Source organism: Indicator indicator, chromosome 8, assembly GCF_027791375.1.
Source record: "Indicator indicator isolate 239-I01 chromosome 8, UM_Iind_1.1, whole genome shotgun sequence".
Classification (NCBI taxonomy): domain Eukaryota; kingdom Metazoa; phylum Chordata; class Aves; order Piciformes; family Indicatoridae; genus Indicator; species Indicator indicator.
Window position 1 is genome coordinate 6,156,452 of NC_072017.1, and position 21,969 is coordinate 6,178,420.

General features: G+C 44.2%; 1 protein-coding gene across 7 annotated transcripts in view; it reads left to right on the forward strand.

The window, feature by feature from the left end:
• Positions 1-21,969, forward strand: part of APBB2 (amyloid beta precursor protein binding family B member 2) — a 107,741-nt gene that overhangs the window by 42,944 nt on the left and 42,828 nt on the right. For all 7 annotated transcript variants that reach the window (XM_054382861.1, XM_054382859.1, XM_054382864.1 and 4 more), the window contains one exon: positions 20,873-21,019. In XM_054382861.1, coding sequence (XP_054238836.1) covers positions 20,873-21,019 — 147 coding nt within the window. The remainder of the gene's footprint in view (positions 1-20,872; positions 21,020-21,969) is intronic.

A 21,969-nucleotide genomic window follows, 5' to 3' on the forward strand; every position in this document is an offset into this window, starting at 1 on the left:
TGAAGCTTATTTCTGTTTGGTCCCAAGCACAGATACTTTTTCTTCTTTCCGCATAAGAGAAGGAAGGGTTTTTTAACATGTTAAACTCTGTGTTGGAAGATTTTGTTAAAATGAACCTTGTTAGAGATGTTTTAGAGATTTTTAATCCTATCATGACAGTGGCCAGTATATCTGAAAAAAAATTTATATTAAGTGGAAAAATGGAATTTCCTGAATGGCACTGAGCAATGCTGTCTTTCAGCAAAGTGAACCATGCCACCTTGTGGAATGCTGAAGTAGTTATCTTCCCGCAACATCTGTCAGCTTCTGCAAAGATTGAAACACTGTAAAAATGTCAGTTTTGGGAAATCTGTGTCATCTAATTCATGTAATTCTTGTAAGCAAAGTGATTTATGCAGCCACACAGTCAAGCATTGAATGTTGTCAATAAGCAACAAATGTTTCCTTATATATCACTTGCTTAAGAGGCAGTGTAGAGCTTCATATCCATGGCATCATAGAATCATAGAATTGTGAGGGTTGGAAGGGACCTCAAGGATCATCCAGTTCCAACCCCCCTGCCATGGGCAGGGACACCTCACACTACAGCAGGTTGCTCAGAGCCACATCCAGCCTGGCCTTGAAAACCTCCAGGGATGAGGCTTCCACTACCTCCCTGGGCAACCTGTGCCAGTGTCTCACCACCCTCATGATGAAAAACTTCTTCCTAACATCCAATCTGAATCTACCCATTTCTAGTTTTGCTCCATTCCCCCTAGCCCTATCACTCCCTGACACCCTAAAAAGTCCCTCCCCAGCTTTCCTGTAGGCCCCCTTCAGATACTGGAAGGCCACAAGAAGGTCTCCTCAGAGCTTTCTCTTCTCCAGACTGAATAGCCCCAAATCTCTCAATCTATCCTCATAGGAGAGGAGCTCCAGCCCTCTGATCATCCTCATGGCCCTTCTCTGGACACTTTCCAGCACATCCAGATCCTTCTTGTACAAGGGGTTCCAGAACTGGATGCAGTACTCCAGGTGGAATCTCAGCAGAGCGGAGTAGAGGGAGAGAATCACCTCCCTCGACCTGCTGGCTATGGTTCTCTTGATGCAGCCAGGCTGTAAAACAGAAGGAGAAGGAGGGGAAAGGGGAAAATTATTACATCCAGCTTCTTGAGTTCAGTAATTTCTTTGGATGGGAATTTCTTGAAGAGATGCCTCATTGTGCTTGACAAGGATCCTAATTCTGCATGTGAAACATGCACTAGAAATGAGTTTTGAATTGGTGCTTCCCAGGAGACAGATCATAACCTTTCTGTTTAATACATAAAGCAAGCTGTGCCTTACTAATTGAGTTTCAAGGGAGGTAAAAAGATGCTTTTACCAGTCCTGGACTGTAAATTCCTTTGGAATGTCTGTTTTCATGTTGTTGTAAATTATGGTGACCAGTGTAAAAATATAGAAAGATGCTACGTTTTTCCTCAATCACAGGTTCTTTACCATTAAGGTCGTGGAACACTGGAACAGTTTGCCCAGGGAGGTGGTTAGGGCCCATCCCTGGAAATACTCAGTGAGCTTGACAGGGCTCTGGGCAACCTGATCTAGTTGAGGATGCTCTTGCTGACTGCAGAGGGGTTTGGACTAGATGACCTTCAGAGATCACTTGCAACCCAGACCATTCTATAATTCTATGTAAAGAAACTAAACCTCCTGGGAAGCCAGTCTGTGCCCCAGGAATTGCATGAAAAGTACAAAGCTCATGTGACAGTTTCTCCAAAACCTTGTCAGAGTTGACCTATTTGGGCTTGCTTTTGTGGTCTCCTTTTAATGTTGTTTTCTGCTCAGCCTTGATTTAGTCTTTCCGTGCTAAGCATGGATTTTCAAGTTCCCTGTCCACATTAGCAGCCTCAGCGGAGCTCCACTTTTCAGCCTTGCCATTTTAGAGTAGTTTCAGCTTTATATTGGCATCTCAAAGTGGGAAGAATGTCTTTATACCTGCAGAAGTAATAGCCAGCTGCTCCAAAAGTGTGTTTTCTAGTTTACAAACTAATAAATGCTTAGGATCTCAGAGGAAGAGGAGACTGTTTCCAAGAGGGATGGAGGCTGGAGGTGCTGGTACCTAACATTTAAATTTAGTGACTTACCCACAGGTGAATGAATTTGAGACATGGAAGGAACTCCTATGGATTACCTGAATTTTAGGTACCTTAACCAGTTGGACCTTCTGGAGTGATGTGAGGCATATTTCTGAGAAGCTGGCTTGTGCCTCCACTGCTGTCATGCAACTGGCCTGTAAATAGCACTATTGAAATAATTTTACAAACAATATCTGCCCCCCAAGGAGTTAATCTCCCATCTCTTTGCTGCCTTTCTTGCTGAGGCAGGTATGTTTTGTGTGTTTTGGAAGCATCCTACATTTTCTAGTTTCTGGTCTTCTCCAGAAGCAAATGTCCTGGCTAGACACAGGACCATGTGTAAATAATCAGCTTGTCTCCTTGGAGATGGAGATGGGTCTGGTTTCTGATGCAAGCAAAGGCTTAACCAGAGAGTTTTTGTCATGCCTCTTGACATCAAGACAGGATCCTCTTTTCACATTTTAAGTAAATTGTTCATTCTCCTAGACAGGAGAACTGTTAAAGTTGCTTGTGCACACTGGGAGCATTCAGCATTTTCCATTCACAGTCCATCTTGTGCTCCATGTAATCTTTTCCTGAGCACATGAAACACTACAAAAAGCTTCAGTTAAATTGATTTCTGTTAATGGTCTTAAATTAATTAAGTCTAAGAAGTTTATTCTGTCTTAAATTCCCTTGCAAAAAAAAAAAAAAAAACAAAAAAAACCCAAAACAACCCAAACTTAAATCTAAAAGAAAAATTATATATTCTCAACAATTTTTCTTCCAAAATGGTACTTCTGCTTCGTTTTGGAACAGGATTGGTTTCTTTCTGTCTAACCCCCCCCAGCAGTGAGCAGGGACATCCTCAACTAGATCAGGTCACCCAGAGCCCTGTCAAGCCTCACTTTAAATATCTGCAGGGAAGGGGCTTCAACCACCTCGCTGGACAACCTGTTCCAGTGTTCAACCACTCTCATGGTAAAGAACTTGTTCCTCATATCCCATCTAAATCTACTCTTCTCTAATTTCAAACCATTGCCCCTCATCCTATTACTGCAGGCCTTCATAAACAGTCCCTCTCTAATTCTTGGGTTTCATTCCCTAGGAAATAGGAGATATTACAGGGGAGAATCAGAAAAAAATCTTAAGATCCTAGAATTGCTTTCATTAGAAAAAATCCCTTTAAGGTCATTGAGTCCAACCATTCTCTAACTCTACCAAGTCTGGTGCTAAACCATGTCCCCTAAGTACCACAATGTACTATCCCACGTATTAATTTCAAGTTGTAATCATTTTTTGAGTTTTTTTTTTTCCCTTAACTAGTCTTACTGACAAACTAATTCACGTATTACCTTCCTTTGGTTGTCAAAAACCTTTTAACCTCAACTTTTTGAGGCCATTTTTTATCTTCTTTTTCTGTTTACCTATCTTCTAGTGAATTCAGAGCAGACACTTCTCTCTTCTTCAGCTTAGTTTTATTAATGTAAACAAGACAGCAATTATTCACAGTGAGCCTAGGAGGATTGCCATCTTCTGGTGAGTCACTGTCTCCCTGACTTCACAGTAACTCTTCTGTTTTCTGTCCTTAATTTTTTAACCATGGGCAATCAGATTTGTCACTTGGAGTGAAGTTTTTCTGTGATCTTGTTAGGGTAGCTTTAAATAAAATGTCCTTATTCTCGATTGGGAAGTTCCTGACAGAGAATTTCATTTGCTTACTAAATGAAATTTTTGCTTAGCTTTTCTTAGCTCCTTAAGAGGTGATCATTCTAATTGCAACTCAAACCATAATTATAATCAGTGTTTATAAGAGTGGTAGAAAGGTTCTGGTCATCTCAACAATTTGAATAGTACCTTGGTCAGGAAGGAGTTGGTTGGTTTAGTTTGCTTTGTTTTGTTTTGTTTTGTTTTTTAAAGAATCTTGTTGCCAGTAGCAGAAAGTTTCTTGGGTACAGCAGAATTTTAGGGGGTTAGCCTAATTTTTAGGGGTTAGCCTAATTAGTGTTTGCATTGTTCTAAACTACTGCCAATAAAATTGTGTCTTTGGAGATACTGAGTTTTGTATGGATGAGATGCTATGTAAATGGTTTCACAAAATGCAAGAAAGCAAATTATGCTCAGTGCTCCTGGATCTTCCTTAAATAATGATCTTAAGTATTTTATGTCAAAAGAACAGAGAGGAAGACTGAAGTAGTTTTCTAAAAAAATCTTACCTGTTGGTACTGGCTTATCTGAGGCTTTCAGAGGCAACAATGATCATGTGGGAGTACAATTTACAGATTGCAATGAGTTGGATGCAGTCCCTCAAAGGTCATCTTGGCCAACCTCCCCTTTATTCAGCAGGGACACCTCCAACTAGATCAGGCTGTTCAGGTTCCACATCAAGTCTGATCTTGAATATCTTCAGGGATGGACCTCAACCAGATCCCTGGGCAACCTGTTCCAGTATTTCACCACTCTCATTGTGCAGAACTTCCTCCTGATGTCCAACCTAAATCTGCTCTGCTCTGGTTTCAAACCATTACCCCATGTCCTACCACTACAAGCCCTTCTAAACAGTCCTTCCACAGACTTCCTGTAGATCCCCTCCAGATATTGAAATGTAGCTCTAAGGTCTCCCCAGAGCCTTCTCTTCTCCAGGCTGAACAGCCCCAATTCTTTCAGCCTGTCTTCATAGGGTCTTTAAAAAAACCCAAACAAACAAAAACCCAACCTAAACCCAAAGTAAACATTTTAGTGGAGTTTGAGGTTAAGATTTTTTTCCTTGTTTCTTTTGGAAACTCTCAGAATCCAGGGAGTCATTTAGTTGCTTTCACAACTATGAGTCAAACCACAGATCTTCTGTTTGAAATATCCAGTGAATAATCAAAAAGAGGTCAGTCTTGGCAATTACTGTGTTATAGCAAAGGTTTATCCATCTTCCCATCCTTCCAGCTTCTGGGCAGCAATGGTGAGTGATGGGGATGGCAGCTGTTAAACTGCTTGGTTGTTCCTGAATTTGGCTCTTTGCCATTAGCAGCATTGGAGCATCTCCTGGCTGAGGAAATGCTGCAGGTAAATGATGCAGGTGCTCAAAAGCATTCTGCTTTGAAAGCAGTTTTAGAAATAGCAGAGCAAAGCACTAAAATAATCTCATCAACAAATCTTTTTGAGTGTCTTTTTCACTTTGTACATCAGAACTTTTGGAGCCTGTGTCGGCTCGTTTGTGATTGATATTTACTGCTACTGGCATCTATTGTGTCATTAGGTGATGATGTGAGGTACATCATAATGGAGATTTCTATCTAGAGCATATTTGCTTCCACCTTGTCCCAAAATTGAGTCTAGTTTAATCAAATATGAAGAGGGCAGAGGAAGATGTAGTGTTTTCCCAAATAAAAGCAATTTACTTTTTAAACTGGGTGTTGTTTAGGCTGGAGAAGAGGAGGCTCAGGGGTGACCTCATTGCTGTCTGCAACTACCTGAAGGGAGGCTGTAGCCAGGTGGGGTTTGGTCTCTTCTCCCAGGCAACCAGCAGCAGAACAAGAGGACACAGTCTCAAGTTGTGCCAGGGGAGGTCTAGGCTGGATAGCAGGAGGAAGTTCTTCACATGGAGAGAGATTTGCTATTGGAATGTGCTGCCCAGGGAGGTGGTGGAATCACCATCCCTGGATGTTCAAGAGAAGCCTGGATGAGGCACTTAGTGCCATGGTCTGGTTGATGGGGTAGGGCTGGGTGATAGGTTGAACTGGATGATCTTGGAGGTCTCTTCCAACCTCGATGATTCTACGATAAATGTACAGAGTTACAATAATATTTAATTGTGATATATGTCTAATAGAAATATCTGGGATAATGTGGTTTTATTTCTTGAGCCCTTAAAGATTTATAATTAGATCCTGCAAAATGCTGCATGTCTTTCACTCCAGAAATCCCACCTGCCTCTGGGATCTAATTAGATGTGAACCTATTGTGCAGGATCAGGGCATACACGTCTGCACAGCAGGAGAGATATAGAGGGAGGGATTTTGCTTGTAGTGTAGCTTTCCTTAGAAAAATCACAGAATCACGGAATGCTAGGGGTTGGAAGGGACCTCTGGAGATGAAGTCCAGCCCCCCTGCAAAGCAGGACTACTTATAGGGCAGGTCTCATAGGAACATGTCCCAGTGGGTTTTGAATGTGTCCGGAGAAGGAGACTCCAGAATCTCTCTGGGCAGCCTGTTCCAGTGCTCTTGTCATCCTCACATTAAAGTTTTTCCTCATGTTGAGGTGGAACTTCCTGTGTTCCAGTTTGTATCCATTGCCCCTTGTCCTATCACTGGCCACCAGTGAAAAAAAGACTGGCTTCATCTTCTTGACACCCACCCTTAAGGTATTTGTAAACATTGATCAGATCTCCTCTCAGCCTTCTCTTTTCCATGGTAAACAGCCCCAGGGCTCTTCTCATAAGAGAGATGCTCCAGTTCCCGTTGTCATCTTTGTTGCCCACTGTTAGACTCCCTCTGGTAGCTCCCTGTCTCTCTTGAACTGGGAAGCCCATAACAGGACACAGTACTCCAGATGAAGCCTCACTAGGGCAGGGTAGATGGGAACTTTGAGGGTCACATTTTTCCCTTGAAGCAGTGACTACCTTACGAATGCTATGAGTGACCTGGTTGCTAGGGCAGTTCAGGTGCCCACTGGTGACCGCTGTCTCTGTGGGGAGGTGGCATCCCTAGTTGCCAGCTGGGCAAGACAGTGCTGGGACCAGCATGTCCTGCCTCTAAAATCACAACTGTGGGGCACTGAATGTGCTGCTGTGGCCTCCACATAACAGGAAACCATTTCCAAAGTGAAACAGCGCTGTAAAAATTGTAGCTTATAGAATTGCGGGGACTGGAAGGGACCTCAAGGGTCATCCAGTTCCAACACCCCTGCCATGGGCAGGGACACCTCACACTACATCAGGTTGTTCAGAGCCTGGCCTCCACCACCTCCCTGGGCAACCTGTTCCAGTGTCTCACCACCCTCATGGTGAATAACTTCTTCCTAACATCAAATCTGAATCTATGCATTTCTATTTTTGCTCCATTCCCCTTGTCCTATCACTCCCTGACACCCTAAAAAGTCCCTCCCCAGCTTTCTTGTAGCCCCCTTCAGATATTGGAAGGCCACAAGAAGGTCTCCTCAGAGCCACCTTCTCTCCAGACTGATTAGCCCCAACTTTCTCAGTCTGTCTCCATAGCAGAGTTGCTCCAGCCCTCTGCTCATCCTGGTGGCCCTTCTCTGGACATGTTCCAGCATGATCATATCCTTCTTGTGCTAGGGGCTCCAAAACTGGATGCAGTACTGCAGGTGGGGTCTCACCAGAGTGGAGTAGAGGGGGAGAATCACCTCCCTCGAGGCTATGCTTCTGCAGAGGTGCTGGTTTGAGAAAACCTGAATACACCTGATTTTTAGGTTGGGCTTTTTTATGAATCCTTTCCTGGTTTTTAATGATGCCTTTTCTTCCAGTAATAGCTGTTTAAGATTTGCCTATTGCTTCACTAGGTCCAAGTGCCGTGTCATCTTCAGCGCTGTTTCTGATGGAGATGCATGGTGCAGTTTTTCTTGGCTGGAATCCATAATACAGCATGTTCCTCCATACAACCATTTAACAAACCATGGTTGTTGAGTAGAACACAAGAAAAACTTGGCTGCTACTCCAAGAGATTTGATTTCTTTTCTTGGAAGAATCTGAACTTCCTAATATTTTAATTTATCTTGGTTACATCAATATTAATCACAATTTATTCACTGTTCTGTGGTGCAGCACAGTAAAATCTTTCTGGGTCAGCAGTACTTTGTGTATGATTGATGAAGGATCCCTGAGGAGTGGGAAGAAACCAGGGAAAGAAGCAGTCTTCATCATACTCATGTCCCACAGGCAAAAGGCTCCTCTTGCCATTCTGCAGACCAAAAGATTCAGTGCTCAGGCAGCTCCCAGTTTAGCTCAGCCTCTGCTGATTTTGCTGCCAGATCTCCCCATCAGCTCACCAGCATCTTTGCAGGGTTAATCACAGCTTGCAGCCCTTCATACTCCCCACTGGAGACCAAACATTTCACCTCTAAAGCAATATATAGCCTCTGTCAGCTCCAGCTGTCGAATGGCTTGTTGGTTGTGAACTGCCTCTTGAAGGTCTGTTTATCATCTTGCTGCTCCAAAGTGAACTGTTGAGATGGTATTTTTATATTTCTCTTCAATTATTTACATTAGCTTGCCAGTTTAGGGTGGCTCAGGGAAACAACTTGTTCTTGTCTGCAGTGTCACAGTTTCCCAATTCACTGAATTTTTTTTTTGTAGTGGAAAAAGCACAGAATGTGTAGTTTTATGTGTGTATTTATATTTATCTGTGTTATGTATTGCATGTACACAGGTTGAAAACAGCAGGGTACAAGCTTGGTGTGTCATTTGTCCATTGTGGACCTACTGAGAGGTACATTTATCCAGAAAGTTAATTTAAAAATCGATTAAAGTAGAATTTTAATGAATGCTGTTGAATGACAAAGCATTATTTAGATAGCTCTAACCAGCATGGATTTATTTTGGTGTTTGTTCTAGCCCTGAGTGTCACTTTAAAACCCGTAAGTCATCCTTGCCAAAATTTCCTGTGAGAAAAGGGAAAAGGAGATAATATCTATCTTTTTAAAAGACCTAAAACCATGAGATATGCAGTACCTCATGTTCCTACATAGGTACATGCTATTCCATTTGCTTGAAGGTGATTGCTCCATAGTGCTGCATGGTAAGTGGGTCCTTAAATGTGAAAGGTCCACCAGGGCTCAAGATTTCTGGACTCAAGATTCATGTTTAGTTGAGTCTTTTTCAGAGTGGGAATCAATCAACAGTGATTTAATTTCATTGACTTTGGATCCCGTTGTAAAGATAATTTCTGCAAAAAACACCCAAATTACTCTCAACAAATTGCTCTGAACAATGTGGCTTCTAAAGAGACATGAAACCCTGACTCTAGTGAAGATGGAAGGGTTTTCTCCATTGATTCAGTAAGGGCAAGAGTTCACCTACAGGTTTTTTTCCTTAAGTTGGGTGTCATGCATAATACCTTTGAATTTATGCACCACAGTACTAAATAAAGTGCTGCTGGCTGCCTTAGAACCACTTAAAGCTATCAGCCTGCAGAAGAGCCCTCGTCAGAAAAGCACAACATTGAAGGTTAAAGTTGACAAGGGCAGAGCATTAGTTTTTAAGAAATGAAAGCAGACCTTCTTTCCTGCCCTGTAAGCTCCTGCAGGGCTGTACTGACAAAGCCTCTGTGTGTTTATTGTGGTCATTTTGGTGTGTGGCAGAACAATGAAACCTGCCTGAGTTCAGCCAGCTGTTCAGCTGTTCTGCAGGAGGGACCCTAATTTGAGCATCATTACAAACTATCATAGAATCACAGAATCAGTCAGGGTTGGAAGGGACCACAAGGATCATCCAGTTCCAACCCCCCTGCCATAGGCAGGGACACCTCACACTACATCAGGCTGGCCAGAGCCTCATCCAGCCTGGCTGCAAACACCTCCAGGGATGGGGCCTCAACCACCTCCCTGGACAACCCATTCCAGGCTCTCACCGCTCTCGTGGGGAAGAACTTCTTCCTCACATCCAGTCTGAATCTCCCCACTTCCAGCTTTGTTCCATTCCCCCTAGTCCTGTCACTACCTGATAGCCTAAAAAGTCCCTCCCCAGCTTTCTTGTAGCCCCCTTCAGATATTGGAAGGCTACAAGAAGGTCACCTCAGAGCCTTCTCTTCTCCAGACTGAACGGCCCCAACTCTTTCAGTCTGTCCTCATAGCAGAGGAGCTCCAGCCCTGTGCTCATCCTGGTGGCCCTTCTCTGGACACCTTCCAGCACCTCCAGATCCCTCTTGTAATAGAGGCTCCAGAACTGGATGCAGTACTCCAGGTGGGGTCTCACCAGAGCGGAGTAGAGTTAGTTTCTGGTGAAAATTGTGACTGCCTTTTCTTCACTGAGGAAGCATGGCCTTCATTCCAGTGTATTAAAATGGAACCCAAAACACCCTTAGCACGAAGCAAACTTTACAAACCCCATCCCTTTACGATGTGGAGTAAAGGTATCTGCAAAGCATCTCAAATGAAATCTGTTCTTTCCTGAGGAAACTGGAGAAAAGAATAAAGTGATTTTAATTTCTCCTTCAGAGCTGCATACAGGAAAAGGGTATTAGGAGAGGATAATGGTGGCCATTCTATTTTGTGCTCAATTGACTAGATTTTTGGACTTGATTCAGAAATAGAACAATGAATAAGAAATTGGGATTCAAAAAAAATCTTGAACCAGCACAATGGACTTCAACATTTTCTTGCCTTCGTAGAGGAGATTTGACCTCTGGCTGTCAGCCAGCAGGAGCAAACCACTGAGACAGGAATATTAAACTCAAACCAAGAGAGAGACTTTTGTCATCCTACATGTTGGAGTCTGTGAGGCTGGGAAAAAAAAATGAGGCTGTAGTGTCTTGGAGTAAGGGACTGTGAGAGGAGAAAGTTCAATATTGACCTGCTTTAGAGAGGTAATTTCTTATCAAGGTTATTTTGCAGTATTTGTAAAGCTCTGGTTGCACAGAAGTTTAGTTTATAATAATCTGCTTGAAATAGCAATTACCAGTGGATTTCTGAATTCTGTTGTGACCTGAATCTCTGTGTGCTTGTTTTTGTATTGCATGCACATTTTCAGCAAGTCAAATAACACAACGTGAACTGCAACAGAAAGCTGAAAATGTTGACAAATCTTCTTAGTGTGGGTTTGATTCTGCATGTTTAATTTCCTGTAATTAAGAATTTTTCTATGACAACTGTCAGTATTTCTCTGGGAAAGGGAATGCTTTGCAGTCTATACATGGCAATTGAATGAGAGTGTTTGCTTGTTCATTAATTGCAAAAGATCTCTTTTTTCTTTTGTTACTCAGCTTAGCTTTGATCATCTCCCATATTTTCATCTGGAATCAGTGCACGCTTTCTTGATGTATAGCAGGCAGATTCACTGGAACATACTTCTTCCTCATGGTAGAGTAGTTATATTTTATGATACTTGATTTTCCAGACCAGGAAATAATACAACCTAGGTCAGGGCAGTTGTGGCTTTCAATAAAGGCTAGGGGATGATGAAATTGAGAGCAGCCCTGCAGAAAAGGACTTGGGGGTGCTGGTAGATGAGAAACTGGACATGAGCCAACAATGTGCTCTTGCAGCCCCGAAGGCCAGTGGCATCCTGGGCTGCATCAAAAAAACCATGGCCAGCAGATCCAGAGAGGTGATTCTGCCACTTTGCTCTGCTCTGGTGAGACCTCACCTGGAGTGCTGTGTCCATCTCTGGAGCCCTCATCACAGGAGAGGCATGGACATGATGGAGTGGATTCAGAGGAGGGCCATGAGAATGATCAGAGGCTGGAACACCTCTGCTAAGAAAACAGGCAGAGGGAGCTGGGGGTGTTCAGCCTGGAGAAGAGAAGGCTCTGGAGAGCCCTAATAGTAGCCTTCTACTACCTGAAGGGAGCCTACAAGAAAGCTGGAGAGGGACTGTTTACAAAGGCCTGTAGTGAAAGGACAAGGGGCAAGAGTTTGAAATTCGAGCAGATTTGGATTGTGTGTTAGGAACAAGTTCTTTACCATGAGGGTGGTGGAACACTGGAACGGGTTACCCACGCAGGTAGTTGAGGCCCCATCCCTAGGGATATTCAAACTGAGGCTCAGCAGGGCTCTGAGCAGCCTGGTCTAGTGGAGGATATCCCTGCTCACTGCAGGAGCATTGGACTGGATGACCTTTGGAGGTCCCTTACAACCCAAACCATTCTATGACAGTCTGTTTTATTTTTAAACTATTAAAAAAAAAAAAAATTCTTCTCCAGAAAATGTAGGTGGAATTTCCAGAGTTGTGTTGGCTGCATAAGAAAAGGTTAATTGTGTCCTACATACTGTGTGTCAGGCACAAGCCTGCTCAGTGGTCTGTGAGAAAAGGCCTTATTAAATACAGATACAACCTTTAAAAAGGAAAAACACAAAGTGGAAACAAAAGGAAACTGCTCAAATCCAAGTCCTGTAATCTCAGAAGTGGAGAAGAAATGAGTAGCATCAATTTAAATCATCAGGCCAGGCATGCTCTGGTGTAGGTTTTTTGCCAACCGCTGTGTGATCTGAACAGCAATCAGTGCCTGGTTTTGTAACCTTCATGAGTTTGTCGTTCTGCAAGTGATGTTCTCATCCCTTTTCTCCCTGTAATGGGGGTCTTTTCTACCCATGCCCTTAAGGTCCATCCAGTTTCCCAGGCTACTTTGCCACCAGCAATGTGTAATTGATTTCGTGTTCTCCGTCTAGTAAGGGTTTGTATTTGCTTTGCTTTTCTTGATTACTTAATTTTTGTGTTTTTTAAAGGTACATGCTTAGCACTGTGTGAGGCAACAGCTAGAGTGTGGCCTTTGTCTGTGTGCAGAGATTTGTCATGGTTCTGCCTTCCTGTCAAAGCTCCTTCCAGCACTCCTCCTGGAAAAGCTCCTGCAGAGCAGAACCTTACCCTGTGGTGAAGGTTTTGCAAGTGTGATCCACGGTTCATTCATTCCTTCAAACCTAAAGCTCCCCAGCTTTAGATGGCATTTTAGATCAGAACTGTGCTGCCAGGGAGGTTTGCAGCCCTTTACAGAGTGTGGATTGCAACATTTATGAGTTTGGTTCTTTGGCTACGGATCATTAACCCTAAAACATTAATTAGATTTGCAGCCATGCAAGTGCATGTTCCCCAGAACAGTAAAACTGAGCTGTGATAGCTGTGTTTTCATTTCCCTTCACCTGTCTTTTTGGGTGGTAGTTTGTGATAAAATGGCCTTTTCCCCTGCTAATTTCTTTGCACAGTGTTCTAGCAGGAACTGTGAAGTCTGTATTCAAGATGAAAATACAGATTATTGACATACTATGGTTTAACTGACATTTTACATTCAGTTCTCTCAGACTCACAAGTGTAGTATCTTTGACCTTTCCAATCAAAAGCAGTAGCAATCCAAATGCTGTATAAAATTCCTAAATCTCATTCACCCTGATATATTTATCATCTCTGTTGTTGTTTTTTTGTTTTTTTTTTTCAAACCTGTTTTATTTTGGCAGCTCTTGAGAAGAATGTGAGGAAAATCAGATAGGAAGATCAGGTTTCACTTATCTTCGGTTCTTTAAATCATCCTTTTTGGAGTTATGATTTTAAGGTAATGCAGAGGGGCTGACTAGGCACAGAAAACTAAGAGTTTATTTTGTAAATTAATGCTAATAATGTATAACATGATACAATGGTTATTTGCTGCTGCTCTAATGGAGAGAAGAAGTGAGGTAGACTTACTAGTGTGAGCCAAAAGTTAGCATCTGGGTTACTTTGAAATGATGATGAGGTAGTAAGTATGATTTGTGAGCCTTGAGTACCCATACTTCACCAGCTGATGTTACTAGGAATGATGTTACCAAGAGTCTGCAGACTCTTAATGAAGGAGAGCTGTGCTCTAGTTCTCACCTTGGCTTGTTTTGACTCTAAATGTCAGCTCCAGGAGGAAAGAGGGTGCATTAGCAAAGCTCTTTCAGGTCAAAGGGAGGGGAGGAATTTGTCTCATGGCTATAAGTATCATTGGTGGGAGCCAGGGAATCAGGATGCTGTGTTGGTGTGCTAGAGAACCCAGCAATTCTGCTGTCCTGGCCAGCAGCTAGCCCTGGCTTGAGAATGAGGTCATAGCTGGTTGGAGACAGCAGGTGGTTGGTTTCTGATGGGTTTTGTGCTCTTTTTGTTTTAAAGAGAACCCAAGTCAAGTAACCAAGGGAAGGGGAAACCCATCACAATAATATGTGAAGTGGATCTTTTATAATATGGTTGCTGGCAACGTGTGCAGGGAGAGAGGGATACAGGAGGGCATGCACACACTTCCACTATTCTCCCACCCTCTGTGTGTGTGTGTACATATATATGTGTATATACACTTCTATTATACTGATGATAAACTAACTGTGGTATCACAGAATGGTTTGGGTTGGAAAGGACCTTAAAGACCACCTAGATTCAACCCCCTGCCTTGGGTAGGGACATCACCATTCTCTGAGGCCTCGTATTTTCTGGTGCTGAAGTCTCCATGAAGGTCTGCCATCACTTCTGAGTCATGCCAACACTGGTATTCAGTTTGAGCCAACAAGTAGTAGGATTTTGGTCTTGAAGTATACTTTGAGCAAAAGAATGTTTCTTGTATGTGTATACTCAGGTACGCCTGTTGCCTTGTGAGTGGGGTTTGAGTCTTTCTGGGTTTGTGGAGAGTTTTTTGTTTGCAGTGAGTCCTTCAGATATTGGTTTGTTTTGATGAAACTGTTCTGTAGCATTTTATTTGAGTTATTGTAAGGGCTTCTTATAAAACACACAAACAAAAGCATTGCCAGAAGCCAATGAGTTTTCTCATGTCTACCTGTCTTGCAAGTACCAAGAGGGAAGCAGGGAAGGAAGCCAAGTGCTTCACAAGGAGGGAAATATGTGGGATGGATGACAGAGCATCTCGTTCAGATTCCTCTGAACAGTTGGAGCTGTTCAGCCTGGAGAAAAGAAGGTCCCAGGGAGACCCTGAAGCCACCTTCCAGTACCTGAAGAACAGCCTACAAGCCAAGAAGGGACTTTCTACAAGGGCTTGTAGTGACAGGGTGAGAGGGAATGGATTGAAGCATGAGGAGGGCAAATTTAGACTGGAGATTAGGAAGAAATTCTTTAGAGTAAGTGTGGTGGGACACTGGCACAGATTGCCCAGGGAGGTCATGGATGCCCCCTCCCTGGAGGTGCTCAAGGCCAGGTTGGGTGATGCCTTGAGCAACATGGGCTAGTGGAAGGTGTCCCTGCCCATGGCAAGGGGAAAAACCCCAACAATTGAACAAAAAACCATTCTACCTTCTTTACCATTAGGTGCATGCTAGCAGCTTGAACTGGTTATCCTTCACCAGTTTTTGGCTTTTGTAAGGCATAGTCCTTGCAATGAACAGACTATATTTATCTCTGTGTTTGCAAAGCAGCTGAAGAACTGCAGGTGTTGCTGAGTTGCAAGGATTAATGAGGAAACAATATGCCTATTATATATATTTAGTTTTTCTCCTCTCTTAAGATGATTTAGAAAACGTTTCCCTCTGTTAGTATTTTTTTAGTCAATGTAATATTGAAATACTTGTAGAAAAAAAAAATCCCTTTCTTCTGGCACAGTAAAAATCTGATTGTAAAAGCTTGCAGAGATAAATATTTAATACCCCCAATGGGCATCACAGCACTTTCAGCAGGATTTGTGAGCATCTGATGTGCCAAAAACAGTTCTACAATTTTGATATTAGGTGACCTTAATAATTGCTAAAAAATGGATATTTTAGTATCTTGTGTAGCCCTGAAGTGAAGAGCACTCCCAAGTAGTGACCTCTCCTTTGTTTCCTCTTTCACCTTCTCCTTCATCTCTGTTTAAAATCTGAAAGCCAGCACTTTTGTGAGTTTCCAGCAGAGCTGGGTCAGGAAGCAGCAGCGGAGGAGAATTTGCACATTGGTTTCCTTTTTTGCAAAGCAAAAAAGAAAGAAATCAATAAAAAACTACATCCACCAGAACTGCGGAGGCATGAGGGTCTTTAATATTTACACTCACAAATAGGTCTAACACACTTGGCCTGTTTGCTGTCTTGACACACTTTTGCTGTTTAATGTCTTAGATAAGGCATTGAGCAATCTGGTTCAGTGGAGGGTGCCCCTGCCCATGGCAGTGGGGTTGGAACTAGATGATCTTTAAGGCCCTTTCCAACCCAGACCATTCTATGAGTTCATGAGATGCAGCACTAGTGACTTCTGGACTAGGTACTAGAGGCACAACAAGGCAGGCTCTCAGGCTGGGTTTTCTGTTGGCCAGGCAGACTAGATGAATGTGTTGTGCAAGCTGGAAGGAGGTTTATGAAGCAGAGAAGGAGGGAGAAGCTCATGAGTCTTTTTACTCACTGGTGAATTTTACTCTTCCCTTAGCTTGCTGAAGGTCAAATATTATGCGTATTTAAAATACCTTGGTGGTTTGGGTCTTCTTTTGAGCACAGTGGTTCCCAAGTGGCACATCAGTGGTGCTGCCTGAGCTTCATCTACTCACTGACTTCACAGCAGGTCTTAGAAGGCAGCAAATGAGTATTCAGGGTTAGCCTTTGAACTCTGAAGCTGATTTATTTACTACATCTCAAGAAGGAGGATTATTTGGGAGCTCCGATGTGGACCTGCTGTTGCTGCTCCTGGGCTGCATGCCCATATGGACAGGGTCCTGCTGGAGACAGTGGGGCTCCTCGTGGTCACAATCACAGGGTGATAGGGGTTGGAAGGGACCTCTGGAGATCATCTTGTCCAACCCCCTCTGCCTACACAGGTACACCTAGGTCAGATTGCACAGGAATGTGTTCAGGTAGGTTTGGAAAGTCTTCAGAGAAGGAGACTCCACAGCCTTTCTGGGAAGCCTGGTCCAGTGCTCTGTCACCCTCACTGTAAAGAAGTTTCTCCTCAAGTTCAAGTGAAACCTCCTGTATTCTAGTTTGTACCAGTTGTTCCTTATCCTGTCACTGGGCAGCACTGAAAAGGGTCCAGCCCCATCCTCTTCACCTCCACCCTTCAGCTCTTGCTGAGCATTGAGAAGATCCTTCTCAGTCTGCTCTTCTCCAGACTATAGAGCCCCAGGTTTCTCAGCCTCTTCTCATCAGAGAGATGCTCCAGTGCCTCTGACAGGTCTGTCAGCATGTCCCACTCTGTGTCTGGGAGACAAAACCCTCCCAAGACAGTCTCAGGACCACTGCTTGTCTTCCTGAGACCCAGGGACTGCTGCTGACAGCACAGGAAGCTCTGTGGCACAAGGCAGCAGTGCTGAGCAATGACTGTTGGTCACCACAAGGTCAGAATTGCACCAAGTACCTAAAAGGAATGTGAGTTGACTGGAGCAATTGTAAGTCAGCTTACCAGAACGACATGACACTTCAGAACAGCTTAACGTTCAGGAGAAACATTCAGAAACATTCTGAGCAACACTGGAGCAAGCAGGGTACCAAGGACTGAGTACTAACTCACATCAGTGCTTGAGCTCTCTTGAAAAGGACAGCAAGTTCTGCATGGAACAACAATGTGCTCTTGTGGCCAAGAGAGCCAATGGGATCCTGGGATGTATCAAGCAAGGTGTGTCCAGCAGGGCTAGGGAAGTTCTTCTACCTCTCTACTCTGCCCTGGACCAGCTGCACGTGTCCAGTTTTGGGCTCCCCAGTTCAAGAGAGACAGAGACCTGCTGGAGAGAATCCAACAGAGAGTCACGAGGATGCTTAGGGGACTTGAGCATCTCCCCTGTGAAGAGAGACTGAGAGCCCTGGGGCTGTTTAGTCTGGAGAAGAGAAGACTGAGAGGGGATCTGATCAATGTCTATCAATAGCTGAGGGGTGGGTGGCAAGTGGAGGGGGCCAGGTTCTTTTTGGTGGTTCACAGTGATAAGACAAGGAGCAATGGGTTCAAACTAGAACATAGAAGATTTCAGCTCAACATGAGGAGAAACTTCTTTCGAGTGAGGGTGACAGAGCCCTGGAACAGGCTTCCCAGGGGGGTTGTGGAGTCTCCTTCTCTGGAGACTTTCAAACCCCACCTGATGCATTCCTGTGCAGACTACCCTCAGTGATGCTGCTCCGGCAGGGGGGTTGGACTGATGATGTCTCGAGGTCCCTTCCAACCTCTGATATACTGTGAGACTGTGATGCTCAGGGTGACACATTACACAACGACAGATTTTCAGTTATTAATTGTCACTCGTCTCACTTCTACTTTTAGAGCTTGTGCCTGCCAAATCCTGCCCCTGAGTAGGAGGCATCACAGCTAGCAAGGAGGATTTGGGTATGAGAACTGTGTACAGCTTCATGTCTGACTCAAGCAATGAGTTGCAGGGCAACCAAGCTGAGAGATGGGGTGGGATTCGATTTGGCCACATCCAGTGGTGGTGTCTATTGCCATAGCAAATACCTGGACAAGAGCAGCAATTTAGTATGGAGTCATCCAGGAACTGTTATTGCTGAACCTTTATGGGCCCATCATAAAGGTTTGGTGTGGCTGTTACCGAGGTACACCAGTTAGTCTGTTGTGCATCCTTCTCTTTCTGAAAATGAGGTACTGATCATGTTCTCTGGAGGAAATCACAGGCTCAGAGACAAACTGTGAGGTTGAGTTTGAGGTAACATCCACCCTAAAGCACTTTTTTTCTCAGAATTGCAAGGTTTTCATCCTCTACCCAAGCAAACTTAGGGATGCTGCCATCCCATTTCTCCCATTTTGTTTTGTTTGCAGAAAGCACCATATGTGCCAAGTCCTGATGCCTTGGCTTGTTCTGCCAACTGAGTATTCTGGTTGGCTAAACATCCTTCTGCTAAAAAGATAGTATAACTAGATTGATTTCTTTTAAAGGTCATTTTTAATTTCTCCTAGAAAAAGCCTGCTTTCCTCTTAGGATAGCTTATCTTTTTGGTAGCAAGTTGAATTTCACAGGATCACAGAATTAACCAGGTTGGAAGATCATCAAGACCAACCTATCACCCAACGCCATCTAATCAACTAAACCATGGCACTAAGTTCCTCATCTAGTCTTATTTTAAACAATTCCAGCCCATTCCAATGGCAGATCACTCTGTGAAGAATTTCTTCCTAACATCCAGCCTAAACCTCCCCTGGCACAGCTTGAGACTGTGTTCTCTCATTCTGTCACTGGTTGCCTGGGAGAAGAGACCAACCCCTACCTGGCTACAACCTCCCTTCAGGTAGTTGCAGAGAGCAATAAGGTCTGCCCTGGGCCTCCTCTTCTCCAGGCTAAACACCCCCAGCTCCCTCATCCTCTCCTCATAGGGCTGTGCTCCAGACCCCTCCCCAGCTTTGTTGCCCTTCTCTGGACACGTTCCAGCATCTCAACATCTTTCTTAAACTGAGAGGCCCAGAACTGGACACAGCACTCAAGGTGTGGTCTAACCAGTGCTGAGTACAGGGCAGAATGAATTCCCTGCTCCTGCTGGCCACACTATTCCTGATCTGGGCCAGGATGCCATTGGCCTTCTTGGCCACCTGGGCACACTGCTGGCTCATGTTCAGCCTACTGTCAACCAGCACCCCCAGCTCCCTTTTTCCCTTTCTGCTCTCCAGCCACTCTGTTCCCAGCCTGTAGCAATGCATGAGGTTGCTGTGGCCAATGTGTAGAACTCAGCACTTAAGATGTGTTAAATCTCATGCCCTTGGACTCTGCCCATGTGTCCTGCCTGTCAAGGTCCCTCTGCAGAGCCCTCCTACCGTCTAACACACCAGCACCTGCCCCCACTGCTTGCTGCTTTAGTTAAATTCAACTGTACACGTGATTGTTGTAATCCATTTTTTAAAAATGGAACTTTCTGGTTAAAAGCCAGGCAGTGAGATATACCAGGAGTGTGAAACTTGCAACAGATGTAATCCAATAGAGTGTACCCTCAGCAAGTTTGCTGGTGATACCAAACTGGGAGGATTGGTTGGTACACCAGAAGGCTGTGCTGCCTTTCAGGGAGATCTGGACAGGCTGGAGAGCTGGGCAGAGGGGAACCTAATGAAGTTCAACAAGGATAAGTGTAGAGTCCTGTGCCTGGGGAGGAGCAGCACCGTGCACCAGTACAGATTAGGGTTTGACCTGCTGGAAAGCAGCTCCATGGAGAAGGATCTTGGAATCCTAGTGGACCATAATTATCCATGGGACAGCAATGTGCCCTTGTGCCCCAATGATATCCTGGGGTGCAATAAGAAGAAGCAGGTCAAGGGACATTCTCCTCCCCCTCTACTCTGCTCTGGTGAGACCAGGTCTAGAGTGTTGTGTCCAGCTCAGAGCTCCCCAGTTCAAGAGGCACAGGGATGTACTAGAGCGTGTCCAACAGAGGCTGTGAGGATGATGAAGGGACTGGAGAATCTGCCTGATGAGGAAAGGCTGAGAAGCCTGGGACTGTTTAGTTTGAGAAGAGAAGGCTGAGAGGGCATCTTATTAGTGTTTACAAATATCTGAAGGGTGGATGTCAAGACAAAGGGGCCAAGGCTTTTTTCAGTGGTCCCCTGTGATGGGACAAGGAGCAATGGATACAAACTGGGACCCAGGAAGTTCCACCTCAAGATGAGGAAGAACTTCTTTACTGTGAGGGTGCTGGAGCACTGAAACAGGCTGTCCAGAGAGGTTGTGGAGTCTCCTTTTCTGAAGACATTCAAGACCTGTCTGGATGCCTTCTTCTGTGGCCAGCCTGAGGTGGTCCTACTGTGGCAAGGTGGGGTTGGACTCGATGGTCTCCAGAGGTCCCTTCCAACCCCTAACATGCTGTGATTCTATTTTCTTATATAGTTAAAATCTCAGTTTGACTGTATCCATATTTGTGCTTTTTCCTTTATTCCTACTTGTGTGTCCTGTACCATTTGTGCTGCTCCCTCTTTTCCTCCTTTATATTAACAGAAGTATTTTATTGGAAGGCATTACTGTTCTCTCCACAGATAGCTTTCCTGGCCAGTCACATACTACACCTTTGTTCCTTTGAACCTTTCTACTTTGCCATTCCCAAATTATATTTACATTTACTTAATCTTTGTGCATCAGCTCATCTACAAGGCTTTGATTTTGCTCCTTTCCCATCCAAGGATCTTTAACCTTAACTGACAAGTTTCTGTCCCATGGCAAGATCTCCACAGCTGGACGCAGCAGCATGTTGTGTGCTCTGATACATCTCCAGGTATTTTCTGCTTGCTTTCCAGTGCTTTGCTGTGCGGTCTCTGGGCTGGGTGGAAATGGCAGAAGAAGACCTTGCTCCTGGAAAAAGCAGTGTTGCTGTGAACAATTGCATCAGACAACTCTCTTACTGTAAAAATGACATCAGAGACACCGTCGGCATTTGGGGAGAGGTAAGAACAGGGTGAACTTCTGCTCCACCTGGAACATCCCTCTTGTGTCATGAGGCATCTTGAAAGCACAACCCTGTAGGCAAATATGCCCATGGCTCTGTGTTTGGGATTTCCCTATCTCAGTTGCCAAAAAATACAAAAGGATTTAAGGAGAATGTTGATGGTTTTGTTCCAAACTTTTCAGGGCAGCAGGTGCCACAAAGACCTCATCTTTGTGTTTGTACTGTACTGGCACACACCTCTGCAACAGTGGTGGGACAAACTGTTGAAATCAGCGGTAGCCTTTTCTCCTGACCAGGTGGCTGAGAGTGGGGATTTGAAATAGCATTTTCACATGTTTCCCAGTGACAGAAGGGCTTCAAAGAAACTTAGACTGATCTGACCTGTGCCTCTAAAATCAATGAGAAGATTGAAAACTGATGGGCAGATGGCTCATTTTAAGATGATTTTATCAGTGTTTCATAAGGAAATTAATTTTATGTCATCATTCTGTCTGCTGGTTCCTCTCCAATAACTCTTGAATCTGTTCACCAGTGTCATCCTGTTTTGAAGGATGCCAAATTCCCACACACGGAGGGAAAAACAGAGAGCCCAGCTCTCCGCTTTCTTGGTTTGATGATTGGTCAGTAGAACCTCAGCATCTGAACCATGCAAGCTCTCTGCTTCTTTATGAATTGGCAGCCAAGATGGGATAATGCTGGGGGATCACAGGGAGAAAGATGAAGGGAGCTAGAGGTGCAGAAAAGAGGTGTGCTGGGGACAGATGGAGTGGAAAGGTGCGGAGGGATCAGTAAGTGAAACAAGAAGAAAGGAAAAGTTGGGGTTATAGTGGTGGGATGTACAGAGGACACAGGAGAGGTACCCATGGAAAACATTTATTATTTGATTGATTATGGAGAAACTTAAAGCTCAGTAACAAGTGATAGCAAATGATAGGATGAGAGGAAATG